General features: G+C 42.5%; 1 protein-coding gene across 1 annotated transcript in view; it reads left to right on the top strand.

Annotated features, from left to right (window-relative positions):
* Positions 1-2,937: 2,937 nt before the first annotated feature.
* Positions 2,938-13,481, top strand: part of LOC140633109 (uncharacterized) — a 65,226-nt gene continuing 54,682 nt past the window's right edge. Inside the window, exons 1-3 of the mRNA XM_072825138.1 lie at positions 2,938-4,414; positions 8,619-8,733; positions 8,891-9,064. Coding sequence (XP_072681239.1) covers positions 4,152-4,414; positions 8,619-8,733; positions 8,891-9,064 — 552 coding nt within the window. The 5' untranslated portion in view covers positions 2,938-4,151. The remainder of the gene's footprint in view (positions 4,415-8,618; positions 8,734-8,890; positions 9,065-13,481) is intronic.

The raw sequence follows: 13,481 nt of genomic DNA, 5'->3' as shown, positions 1-13,481 counted from the left end.
ACAGTGAGAGAGAGAGAGGCAGAGACACAGGCAGAGGGAGAAGCAGGCTCCATGCACCGGGAGCCCGACGTGGGATTCGATCCCGGGTCTCCCGGATCGCGCCCTGGGCCAAAGGCAGGCGCCAAACCGCTGCGCCACCCAGGGATCCCTAGCCTGAGATTTAAAGGGAGAACAGCTGGAATGCTACAGTGAGAAGAGTTCGCGCTTCTATCAAGGCAGGAAGACGGAAAAATGAATAAATAGAAAAGCTTCCAGGGGGAGGGGCCCCGCGAGGAGCCGGGCAAAGGCCTTGTGGCGAGCGCCCCCAGGACAGGAAGGCCCTGCCCCGGAGAGGAGAAGCGGGAGCTTCCCCAATCTTCCCGGAAGGAAAGGCGCTCTCGGGGAGCTCGGCAGGATCCCAGGAGGGCGGGGATGCCTCAGGCTCCCAGGGGCACTAACAGAGGAGGTGCGCCCCGGGGGCGAGGGCGCCACACACCGCCGCCAGCTCCCTAAAGGGATGCAGCGCGCACGCGGGGCCCCGGGAGCAGCCCCGGCGGTGGCTCCGCGCGGAGGAGGCTGCGCGGCCCCGGGAGCGATTCCAGCAGCACAGGCCCGGGGCCGGTGCGCCGGGGACACAGCCCAAGATCCGGCGCTCCCCCCGGGACAGGCGGAGGCCGGGAGGACTCAGGGCGGCGGCCCCGCGGCCTCGAGCTGTGCAGGGCGGGGACCCCGGCCCCGGCCCCGGACTGGGAGACGGCGGGAGGCCCTGCGGGGAGCGCCCTCCAGGGCTGGAGAGCTGGCCGCCGCCAGGCTTGTTCCTCCTGTGCCACCTTGTGCCTGGGATGAAGTGGGGCCACCAGGGAGCAGGGGCCTCACAGGATAAACAGCTCACACTGAGCCGTGCACCTGGCAGCGGGCAGGCAGCCCCTCCAGGTGCACACACCTGAGAATCCACAGCAGGCCCCTCCCCCAGAAAGCCAGCTGGAAGGACAGAGAAGAGCAAGTTCTTGACCCAGCAGCGCTGGAAAACTCCAGGGGGGAAGTCGAGGGACTTACAGTATATAGAATCAGAGGATACCCCTCCCTTTTTTTGTTTTTTGTTTTTTGTTTTTCGGGTTTTTTGTTTTTTTTTGTTTGCTTTAATTTTTTTTTTGTTTTTTTTTTGTTCTTTCTTTGTTTTCCCCTTTCTCTCACTCTCTTTTTTTCATTCCTTTTTCCAGTACAACTTGTTTTTAGCCACTCTGCACTAAGCAAAATGAGTAGAAGAAATTATTCACCACAAAAGGAAGAATCAGAAACAGTACTCTCTCCCACAGAGTTACAGAATTTGGATTACAATTTGATGTCAGAAAGCCCAATCAGAAGCACAATTAGAAAGCTACTGGTGGGGGATCCCTGGGTGGCTCAGCGGTTTGGCGACTGCCTTTGGCCCAGGGCGCAATCCTGGAGTCTCGGGATCGAGTCCCATGTCGGGCTCCCAGCGTGGAGCCTGCTTCTCCCTCCTTCTGTGTCTCTGCCTCTCTCCATCATGAATTAAAAAAAATATATATATATATATATATATAAAAGCTCTGGAAAAAAGCATAAAGGAATCAAGAGACTTCATGACTGTAGAATTTAGATCTAAGCAGGCAGAAATTAAAAATCAATTAAATGAGATGCAATCCAAACTGGAGGTCCTAACGACAAGGTTTAATGAGGTAGAAGAACAAGTGAGTGACATAGAAGACAAGTTGATGTCAAGGTAGGAAGCTGAGGAAAAAAAGAGAAAAACAAAAGACCATGAGGCAAGGTTAAGGGAAATAAATGACAGCCTGAGAAGAAAAAATCTACATTTAATGGGGGTTCCAGAGGGTGCCAAAAAGGACAGAGGACCAGAAAGCGTATTTGAACAAATCATACCTGAGAACTTCCCTAACTTGGGGAGGGAAACAGGCATTCAGATCCAGGAGATAGAGAGATCCCCCGCTAAAATCAATAAAAACCGTTCAACACCTCGGCATTTAAGAGTGAAACTTCCAAATTCCAAAGATAAAGAGAAGATCCTTAAAACAGAGAGGTAAGAAATCCCTAACCTTTATGGGGAGAAGTATTAGGTTAACAGCAGACCTCTCCACAGAGACCTGGTAGGCCAGAAAGGGCTGGCAGGATGTATTCAATCACTGAGCCATCCAGGCACCTCCAGTCTCTTGTTTTAATTGGCATATTTAGACCATCCACATTTTAGGTAATTGTTGCTGTAGTTGGGTTAATATTCACCATGTTGGCAACTGATTTCCACTCATTACAGTTGTTCTTTTTTATATTTTTATCACCCTCTCTTTCTCTTCCGTCTCTGCTTTTAGTTTAACATTTTATGGGATTCCATTCTTTCTTAGCATATTCATATACTGTTTTCTTTTTAAAGATTTTAGTTTTGAGAGAGAGAGAGAGAGAGAGAGAGAAGGAGCAGGGGGAGGAGCAGGAGAGAAGGATAATCAGACTCCCCACTGAGCCCAATGCAGGGCTCTATTGCAGGACTTTGGGGTCATGACGTGAGCTGAAGGTAGACACTTGAACCAACCGAGCCCCCAGACAACCCTGTCCATATACTTCTTTAAAAGAATTTTTTGTGCTTGCCCTACAGTTTGTTATATTCATTTATAACTAATCCAGGTCCACTCTGAAATAACATTACACCTTTTCACAGGTAGTGCAGTTGCCTTATAGGAGAATATATTCAATTCCTTTTTTCCCCATCCTTTATAACATTGCTTTAATTGATTTCACTTTGTCATATTCCTTAAGAACTCAGCACGCTGCTTTTAATACTTTTTGCAAGACAAGTCTGCTGAGCAGTAAATTCCTTGGGTTTATTTGAGTTTCTCTAGCTCCTTTAGGTGTAAGGTTAGCTTTTGTATTTGAGTTCTTTCCAGTTTTTGAATGGCTGCTTGTATTGCGATGTATTTCCCCCTCAGGACTGGTTTTGCTGCATCCCAAAGATTTTGAACTGTTGTATGTTCATTCTCATTAGTTTCCATGAATCTTTTTAATTCTTCCTTAATTTCCTGGTTTCCCCTTTCATCTTTTAGCAAGAGGGTTCTTAACCTGCACGTGTTTGACGTCCTTCCAAATTTCTTGTTGTGATTTAGTTCTAATTTTAAGGCATTATGGTCTGAGAATACGCAGGGGACGATCCCAATCTTTTGGTATCGGTTCAGACCTGTTTTGTGACCCAGTATGTGGTCTATTCTGGAGAAAGTTCCATGTGCACTTGAGAAGAATGTGTTTTCAGTTGAGTTTGGATGTAAAGTTCTGTAGATATCTGTGAAATCCATCTGGTCCAGTGTATCATTTAAAGCTCTCGTTTCTTTGGAGGTGTTGTGTTTAGAAGACCTATCAAATGTAGAAAGCGCTAGATTGAAGTCACCAAGTATAAGTGTATTATTATCTAAGTATGTCTTAAATTTGGTTATTAATTTGGTTATTAATTGATTGATATCAATTCTTCTGGTGGAGGGGCCTTTGTGCTGACTTTCAGGTGTGGGCACTTGGGGGAGCTGATCAGCCCCCTGCGTGGTGCAGGGCTCAATGAGTGATGTTATTTTTTTTATTTTAAATTTTAAAAATTTTTATTATTTATGATAGTCACAGAGAGAGAGAGAGAGAGAGAGAGAGAGAGGCAAGACATAGGCAGAGGGAGAAGCAGGCTCCCTGTGGGGTGTGCGATGCAAGACTTGATCCCAGGAACCCCGGATCATGACCGAAGCCAAAGGCAGATGCTCAACCACTGAGCCACTCACAGGCCCAGAAGACTACATTTCCACACCCCAGAGGATTTTGCAAATGTCCCCAAATTCTCAGTCATCCCACCAACTTCTAAAGGGAAGCCAGCCAGCTCACAGGGGATCTCAGAGATTTGAGAGGCTTGGGCCTCCTCGCATATATGCTTTGGGCACCCTTGGCCACTGCCCTCTGTGCGCATGCGCAGGGATGCCAGCTTCTGAGGTGCGCAGGCGCATTCGCATTTAGCAGCGTTGCTAGGTTACACTGGTTCTGCGTAGGAAGATTCTAAGTCGTTGGGCTTAGTCCCTGAGACATTGAGGCGAGGCCCACTTGCCTTATTGCTGGCGCGGGAGTGTATCGCACTAGAGGCGGTGAAACCTGTGTCACTGAAGCCTGTCGGCTTCATTATGAAAAAGAGATCTACAGCGCGGAATGGGTGGGGCCTGCTGCGCTTCGGCTTCAACCTCAGGCCTCTGAGGGTCAGGTCGCCGCCTATGACTATGACTGTTGACAGCTTCCACAGCCCCGGTCCCGGATACCACATCAGATATCAAGATCTCCGGGGAATCCACAGAGCTGTGATTGAGGGCGATACAGAAAAAATGCAGGAGATACAGCAGTTGCTGGTTTTTGGTTTACATGACTTAAATAAAAGGGACAGGAAGAACAGGTAACAGGGCTTTTGAGGCGGGCGGGAGGAGTCGGGGCGAGCAGTAGAGGGGCTCATGACATTAAAAGCAAAAATTCTGGAGTTTGATTCAGCCACAGACACAAAAAAAAACGCCTCTGAATCAGAAAGTAATATTAGCAAAATAAAAGAGAATGTACTTGCAAAATATTTACAACATATGTTTTGGAGAAAAAGAACATCTTCGTTTTACAGGGAAGTTATTACAGGAATGAGATAGGGGCCCCTGGATGGCTGAGTCAGTTGGCCTCTTCTGACCTCCTCTCAGGGTCATGATCTCTGGGTCCTGGAGCTTAGCCCCTGGTGAGGCTCCCTGCTCAGTGGAGAGTCTGCTTTTCTCTTTCCCCCTCCCCTCTGCTGGTGTTCTTAATTTCAAATAAATAAAATATTTTAAAAAGAGGCATAAAATCCCATTTTCCATCTCAAGCTTTGTGAAGATAAGGAATGATGTTACTTAAACTACTTAAAATTTAAGTTGTTTTGGACTTTTCAGATAGTTTGGTGGTTATGTACCACATTGAAAAATAAGTATTTCCTTGAGCCATGAAGCTTATTGATGTAAAATATCTTTAGGAAATAATTAGAAATAAATAATATACAATATGCTATTCTCAGCACTATTTACAATAGCAGTGTATTAAGGAGTCACTTAATGGCCTGTATTCGTAAATGGCAGTGTATCCAGAGGCTGGACTACTATGTGACCACTGAATGTGGCAGAGATAATTGATACACATTAACATGCAAAGCTGTACTTTGGATCATTAAATGAGTGAAAAATTGTTTTGATGATACAAACATATAAGCAGACAATGGTTTTGAGTTAGCCAAAAAGATGTGCAAATATAAAATTAGTTATCTTCAAACATTTGGATTCTAAGTGGATTTTTCATTTTCTTAAAATCTGTGATTTCTATAGGAAAGATACATAAAAATTCTAAGAAAGGTTTATTATCAATGAACTAATCCAGGAGAACAAGAATATGAATCTTGTGTAGACAAAAAATAGTTTCTACTTATTTACTTTAAAGAGATTTTATCGATTCATTTGAGAGAGAGACCAGGCAAACAAGCAGCAGGGAGGGGCAGGGGGACAACAAGCAGAAACCCATGGAGCAGGGAGCCTGATGATGTAGGGCTCGATCCCAGGACCCCTACACTTGAGCCAAAGGCAGATGCCTAACTGATTGAGTCACCTAAGCGCCCCTCTTCCTATTCAAAAAAAATTGATGGGAGAGGATTGGTATTTTCTAACAACCGTTAGCCTCTTCAGAACTAAGGGGAATATTTTTATCTGTATTGTAGGTTGTATTATGCATACATTAAATATATACATACGGTTTTATTTATTTTTATTTATTTTTTTAAGGATTTTATTTATTTATTCACGAGAGACACACACAGAGAGAGAGGCAGAGACACAGGCAGAGGGAGAAGCAGGCTCCATTACAGGGAACCCGACGTGGGACTCGATCCTGGGTCTCCAGGATCACACCCCAGGCTGCAGGCGGTGCTCAACCGCTGCGCCACGGGGGATGACCTATACATATGTTTTTATTATGTGCAGCTTTATAACATCTAATAAGTGAACGGTTAATGATTTTATTTTGGTTAAATCCTTATAAAAATAAAAAATAAAAAATACAAATGGTATTGCAAAACCTTATAGAATTTTTGTTGTATCCCTCTTCTGAAAAAAAATTAAAAAATAGCAAATACACATTTTATTGCTATTTCAAAAATATTAGTTTACTTCACAAAAGTTTTCTTTAAAAATATTGAACTTTCTTGGTGCCTTGGTGGCTGTTTGTTGAGCATCAGACTCTTGATTTTGGCTCTGGTCATGATGTTAGGATTGTGGGGTTGAGCACCCTGTTGGGCTCCATGTTCAATGGGGAGGCTGCTTGAGATTGTCTCCCTATCTCTCTGCCCCTCTGCCCTTCACCGCACTCCTGCATTCTCTCTTTTTCCAAGAAATAGATAAATCTTTAAAAACTACAGAGCTCTCCAAATGAATTTTTTAATAATAAATTTATTTTTTATTGGTGTTCAATTTGCCAACATACAGAATAACACCCAGTGCTCATCCCGTCAAGTGCCCCCCTCAGTGCCCGTCACCCATTCACCCCCACCCTCCTCCCCTTCCACCACCCCTAGTTTGTTTCCCAGCGGTAGGAGTCTTCATGTTCTGTCTCCCTTTCTGATATTTCCTACCCATTTTTCCCCTTCCCTTCTATTCCCTTTCACTATTATTTATATTCTCCAAATAAATTTATGTATCCTTTCAGTCCATTTATTTCTCAGACAAACCTGAACACAAGTTATGTAGCAGACATAGTCTACTCAGGATCTTTTCAATTTTAAAAAGACTTCAGGGACTCCTGGGTGACTCAGTGGTTGAGCATCTGTCTTTGGCTCAGGGAGTGATCCCAGAGTTCTGGGATCGAGTCCCACATTGGTCTCCCCGTGAGGCACCTGCTTCTCCCTATGTCTGTGCTTTCTGTCTGTGTCTCTCATGAATAAATAAAATCTTAAAAAAGAAGACTCCATGTTGCCCAGTATGAGCAAGATGAGAAATTTTATGTATTTAGGTTTTAAGGCTTTCATTTTTAAGTAATCTCTCTACCCATCATGGGGCTGGACATTTAAGGACACATGCTCTACAGACTGAGCAAGCCAGGCACTCCTAAGATGAGAGATTTTATTTTATTTTGTAAATGATAAAAGATGTATTTATTGTAAAAAGAAAAAGAGAAGGTCATGGGAGGGGAGGAATAGAAGGAAAGCGTGGATCTCAAGCAAAATCCACCCTGAGCATGGAGCCTAATGTGGGCGTCTGTCTTCATGACCCTGAGATCATCCCGAGCTAAAACCAAAAGTTGGACACTCAGTCAACTGAGCCACCCGGGTGCCCCTAGGTGAGAAATTTTAAATGGAAGTATTAGGACTTAATCTCACGTGAAACTTTTCCTTGGAACTTCCTGTCAAAGGAAAACATTTCTGAATCAGAAATTGTAAAAGATTACCTTTACCTGCCCTTTTGACATTGCAATAATACTAAATACTAATATTGGTAATTGAAAATACTTGATTTCTATGAATCTAAACATTTTCTATTAATTAAAATGCTTAGTAAAATGAGCTTCCCACCACCCCCCCAAAAATAAAAGAACTCTCCCCGTTTATTTGAATCCTGAGTTTCTTTTGACTTAAAATCCCTTGAAACTTAAAGTAAGGGTTGCTTTAAAAAAATTCTTTGGCTCTTTTAGTCCTCTCTTCTCATAATGCTTTCAACTACTGAAAATTATTTTAGCTCTTGAACAATGTAATTCCAAGCATAGGACTAGAAGTGCAACAGACCTGTTGTATATGTCACTATTATTTCACTTAAGACACACCGTAGATTGTATGATGCCCCACTATTTATGTACCAAGAAGAAATTTTTAGAAATCATGCCAGTTATAGTTTTAAGACATTTTGAATTAGAAATTGGATTCCGATGTCAGAGATATTAAAAAGTGACAAAATGAGCATCTTGGAATCATTGAAATAGAGTATTCTTGCTCATCCTTAAACGTAGCTGCAAAGTGGGCATAATTGGATTGTTTTCCCTAATTGTAGTGGGTCTTTGTAAGTTGTAGTAATAGCTATAATAATATTTGTGCTAGGAACTAGTATTCTAAAACTTTGCATGGATCCTCATTTAAGGATCACGACAAGAGGTCTTGCGAGATAAGTACCTTTTATTTTATTTATTATTACTATTGTTTTGTAACCTCTATAACCAACAGGGGTCTCGAACCCCTGGCTCCCGAGATCGAGTGACATGCTCTTCAGAGTGAGCCAGACAGGCGACCTGAGACAACTATTTTTATGCCCATTTTGTGGATGAGGAAATTGCGATAAGGCTAAATGGTCACTGTGAAGCGACAGAGTTAAAGTGGGAATCAAACCCAGGTTGAGCTGCCTCCTGAGGTCATGCTCTTCCTAAACAGATAGGCTGCTCTTTTAATAGAGTGGTGAAGAATCACTAATAAATATTGTACTTTCTTCCAAAGAAAACTAAATCTTTGTTTTGGAGTCATGAGAATAATACAGTATTTAACATTTACAATTCTGTGAATTAATTTGAATGTTTTGGAAAGGTACACTGTAATTTCCTGACAAGTCCTTTCATGCTCACAGGACGGCTCTCCACTTGGCGTGTGCCATTGGGAGTGTAGATATGGTGAAGATCCTGGTACTTTCTCAATGCCAGCTAAACCTCTGTGATGGAGAAAACAGGACAGCTCTCGTGAAGGTGGGTGGTCACACCTATGTCTGCCTGAGGTGGATTGGATTGAAGTCCTTGGAATGAACATTTGTTGCAATTAAACATAACTCATTGGTGAAACTTGTGGCATGTTTCCTTTCAGTTTCCAGAATTTACATTCTGTTTCTCGTTATAATGCTGACAGGCTGTACAATGCCAAGAAGAGGCATGTGTAGATATTCTTCTCAGAAAAGGTGCTGATGTAAATACTAAGGATTTCAAGGACAACACCGCTCTCCATTATGCGGCCTATGAGGGAAATATCTCAATAGCATGCAAGCTGCTTTTGAATAAAGGAGATATAGAGGCCAAAAACAAGGTACAGGTCAAGTTTTTTTTACAACGTATTTCACATTATAAATAAATAAATAAATAAATAAATAAATAAATAAATAAATAAATAAATCAGTAAATCAATCAGTAAATAAATAAATAAATGTAGCTGCAAAAGGTTTTTCAACATGTATATGTAGATATATTTGTACTATAGCACATATATATATGAAGACATCGACACTGAATTTTATACAGCAGGTCCTGTCATCATGGAAACAACTCCAAAACCAAGGCAGAGGGAGGGAAAGAGAAAAGTAATGCATATAGTAAGGAAACATTCTGTCTGCTAGCTACCCTTCCACCCCAGAAAGAAAATCTTCCCCTTTGTGCCTGGGAGTAGATGGTGCCCTCAGAGCCCACAAAGGATTGAAGGCCTAGAGGGGAGTGTGGTGTTGATGGAGGCCGAAAGCTGTGCAGGGGCTTAGGAAATGGATGCTTCTGGGGATGAGTAGGAGACCGTGACCCAGAGGAGTAGCTTGGGTGAATGTAAATGGGAGGAGAAAGCAGCAGGTTGTAATAGGCCTTGGGCACTCTAGGCCCTAAGGTTCAGAAGATGAGAGCAGGGGGATCAGGCCATGACATCCTACAGGTGGTATCTGCTTGTGCTGGTAGCCACTCTGCCAGCCATGTACCACGGTGAGGCCTCCCATTCCGGAGAGTAGCTCCTGCTCAGCCTATGTAGTTCCTCAGTGGGGTGGTAGGCGTGCATGGGGAGCTGGTGATGACCACACTTGCCAGTCTCCCTGTGCTTTCTTTGATGTGCATTACCTTCAGTCGCTGCCCTTGCAGAAACACTGTTGTGTGTCATAGATAGGGTCGATTTTTCATATTTGGAAGCTCAAACATTTCCTGGATGAAAATATTTTGAAATAACTGTCTAAGCTTTTGCTTTAAATAACAACACTTTTTATTTTTGAAGATTGTATTTATATGAGAGAGAGCAAACATGAGTAGGGAGGAAAGGCAGAGGTAGGGGAAGAAGAGGCCTTCCCACTGAGCCAGGTAGCCTGATGCACGGGGCTTGATGTCAGGAGTGGGATCATGACCATAACCAGAGAGAGATGCTTGACCCACTGAGCCCCCCAGGCTTACCATAATACTTCTTCCTTCCTGCCTTCCTTTTTTTAATTAAGCTTTTTTATTTATTTATTTTTTCACCTCACACTCTGGGGTTTATGTACTTATTTTATCTTTTAGTTTTTTCTTTTTAAATTTTTTTAGTTGGAGTTCAGTTTGCCAAGAAAGAGCACAGCACCCAGTGCTCATCCCGTCAAGTGCCCCCCCCTTGGTGCCCGTCACCCAGTCACCCCAACCCCCCACTCACCTCCCTTTCCACCATCCCTTGTTTGGTTCCCAGAGTTAGGAGTCTCTCATATTCTGTCCTCCTCACTGATATTTCCCACTCGTTTTCTCTGCTTTCCCCTTTATTCCCTTTCACTCTTTTCTATTCCCCGTATGAATGAGACCATGTAATGTTTGTCCTTCTCCGATTGCCTTACTTCACTCAGCATAATACCCTCCAGTTGCATCCATGTTGAAGCAGATGGTGGGTATTTTTTGTTTCTAATTGTTGAGTAATCTGTGGTATATGTCCGCAATGGAATATTACTCAGCCGTGAGATTTTATTTTTTGCGGGGGAGTGAGCATGTACAAGCAGGGGGTGTTGTGGGGGCAGAGGGAAAAGAAAGAGAGTAAGAATCTGAAGTAGAATTTGCGCTGAGCCTGGCGCAGCGCTGGATCTTATAACTCTGATCATCACCTGAGTTAAGACCAAGAGTCAGATGCTCAACGGACTGAGCCACTCAGTTACCCCTAAATAATGATACCTCTAAAGAAGCATTAGAGAAGGCAAGTTTCTTTTATGTATTTATGGCAAATATTTATGAGAACACAGAATGTGTTCTGAAACTTTATTTTCAAAAATGTTTTCTCACCCAGTTTGTTTTCTTATTTAGTGTCAAACAACAGAGGAAAGCAAAATTTGCCTTGGAAATAGGCTTTGTCTTAAAACAGAAAACAAGTGTATTTTACAATATCAAATCTTGCTGCTGTTGAGAAGTTCCTATTTGATCAAAAAGTGATTGATTAACACGGTCAGAGTTTGTCTTTTATCAGCCTTGACTTAAGAGGGACAAAAGAGGGGAAAAGGAGAAAGCAGTCAGGAACATGCAGAGCGATTTAGACATTTGGCAAGTGAGGGGAAATATCAAGACAAGGTTTTGGGATTGTGTTTGTTTTTCTTCAGTGTTTATGTTTAGGTAAGGAATCTTCAATTTTCAGGGATAATAATTCTTACTTTACAAACCAGTGAGTGTGTTGTAAACTTATATAGAGATCAATTCTAGGAGGACTCTAAGGACATCAGATTGGCAGTAAACAGGTGGTTGAATGGGCACAAAAAGGGACGCCTGTGTGGCTCAGTGATTGAGCATATGCCTTCGGCTCAGGGCATGATCCCGTGGTCTCCGAATCGAGTCCCACATGGCACTCCTTGAATGGAGGAGCCTGCTTCTCCCTCTGCCTGTGTCTCTGCCTGTCTCTCTATCTTTCTCTCTCTCTCTCTCTTTCATCTCTCATGAATAAATCAATAGAAATCTTAAAAAAAAACAAAAAGTGGACAAGAAGAGGAAAGAACACAGTATAGTATTTTGCAGCTATAGCCACTTAGATACGAGTCTAAACTCTTCTTGCAAATCTAGAATGTCTTGATGGGAAGGATGTAAGGAGTGTGTAAATAATGGAATCAAGTTGCATTTTGAGTTTACTAGTCCTTGTTCTACCTCTAGCCATGGAAATTGAATGCAGGTTTGATAAGTGACTCATTTCTGTTTTTGGCTGAATCCTCGATAGGGAGAATTGGCCACATAGGTGAAAGAGGAGACTGGCATGGTTGTGTACTGTACTAGTTCTCAGCTAGACTTGTGCTGGTGAATCACAGTCAACTAGGGAACTTTAAAAGAATTTACAAGCCTAAACTGTCTCGTGAAGATTTCGACAGAGTGAATCCAATAACGTGTGTACGCAGAAATTTGGAAATAGGGTTTTGAGATTCTGTTACAACTCTTGGCTAACAACTACTGAATGGGTAGGTATACATATACAAATTTAGAGATGTAAAAATATTAAATCTCTGGAAGAGATTTAACTGAAGTTGGATACTGGCTACTTCCTTCCACTCTCTCCAACATTAGCCTTTCATCTGTCTGTATCTCTTTGAGAATTACAGATGAAAATTATTGGTCATCTCGTTGGCTTGAAAAATAATTACCTTTTCTTCCAACTATCAGTCATTCACCGGCACCCAGATGGGAAGTCTTTATGAGTAGTCTTTTAATAAGTAGAGTCTGACCCTTTAAAGATTTTACGTGTTTTGCTACCATTCTGATTATTACAAGCAGGGTTTTCCCAATTGCAGCAGTAGAAATCCGTGAACCTTCTTTTTTAGTTGAAGCTGTGCGATAGACTATCTTAGGATGTCTTTCAAATTCATAGGGCCCTGGCATAGTGCATAATCACTACTGTGTTAAACATTCAGCATGTAGTTAGTGACAATACAGATGGTAATTGTTTTAATAACTTTGCTTCAGCATTCCTCTGAACTCCTGTCTGTTCGGTTAGCAATGTGAGGGAAGTAAATACAAATAGATTGTAGTTGAAACAAGCATTGGAAAATTCTGACAGTAGGTGTTAATGAGTCTTCACAGCAATTTTCCTTAGAAGGTGGGGCCTAATTTGTTGGTAAAACATGATCCTGATGCTTTAGGAAAGGTTTGATGTCCAAGTATTTGTTTTACGCACGGCCATTGGAAACAGTCACAGCAAATAGAAAAACACAAGTAGGCTATAGACTAAATGTGGCCCCCGGATGTATTTAGTTTCCACTGTCAGTTGAGCTAACATTTAAAATTATGGCACGCATGTACAACTCTGGATTTTGAGCTTTTCTTACAGATCACTTCTGGTACCTTGAGCCCATGCTGCTGTTTGGTATGCTGTGCAGAGGCTGTCCCTTTATAGGAGGCGTGTGTCTCCAGTTTGCTCGTGTCCCCGCCTAAGGTCTTCACTGACTCGTGTCACCTGCTTTGCCTCCATAACCATTGAGTTTACAATTACTGTTTTATGGTATATGTTGACAAAGATTTCATGATTTTCAAGACACTCCATATTAATTTATAATATATATTTTGTATTTTATGTTAATTTCTTAGGATTGGGATTGAATTTTCTGTTTCTTTGTCTCCTTATTTTTTTCATTACTTTATTCAGTAATTGATGAGAGACACACAGAGAGAGGCAGAGAGCTAGGCACAGGGGGAAGCAGGCTCTCTATGGGGACCCTGATATGGGCTCGATCCCAGGACCCTGGGATCATGATGTTCACCCTCTGAGTCACCCAGGG

The sequence above is a fragment of the Canis lupus genome, chromosome 5, assembly GCF_048164855.1.
Source record: "Canis lupus baileyi chromosome 5, mCanLup2.hap1, whole genome shotgun sequence".
NCBI lineage: Eukaryota > Metazoa > Chordata > Mammalia > Carnivora > Canidae > Canis > Canis lupus.
Note: the sequence above shows the minus strand (reverse complement) of the source record. Positions and strands in the feature narration are given on the sequence as shown.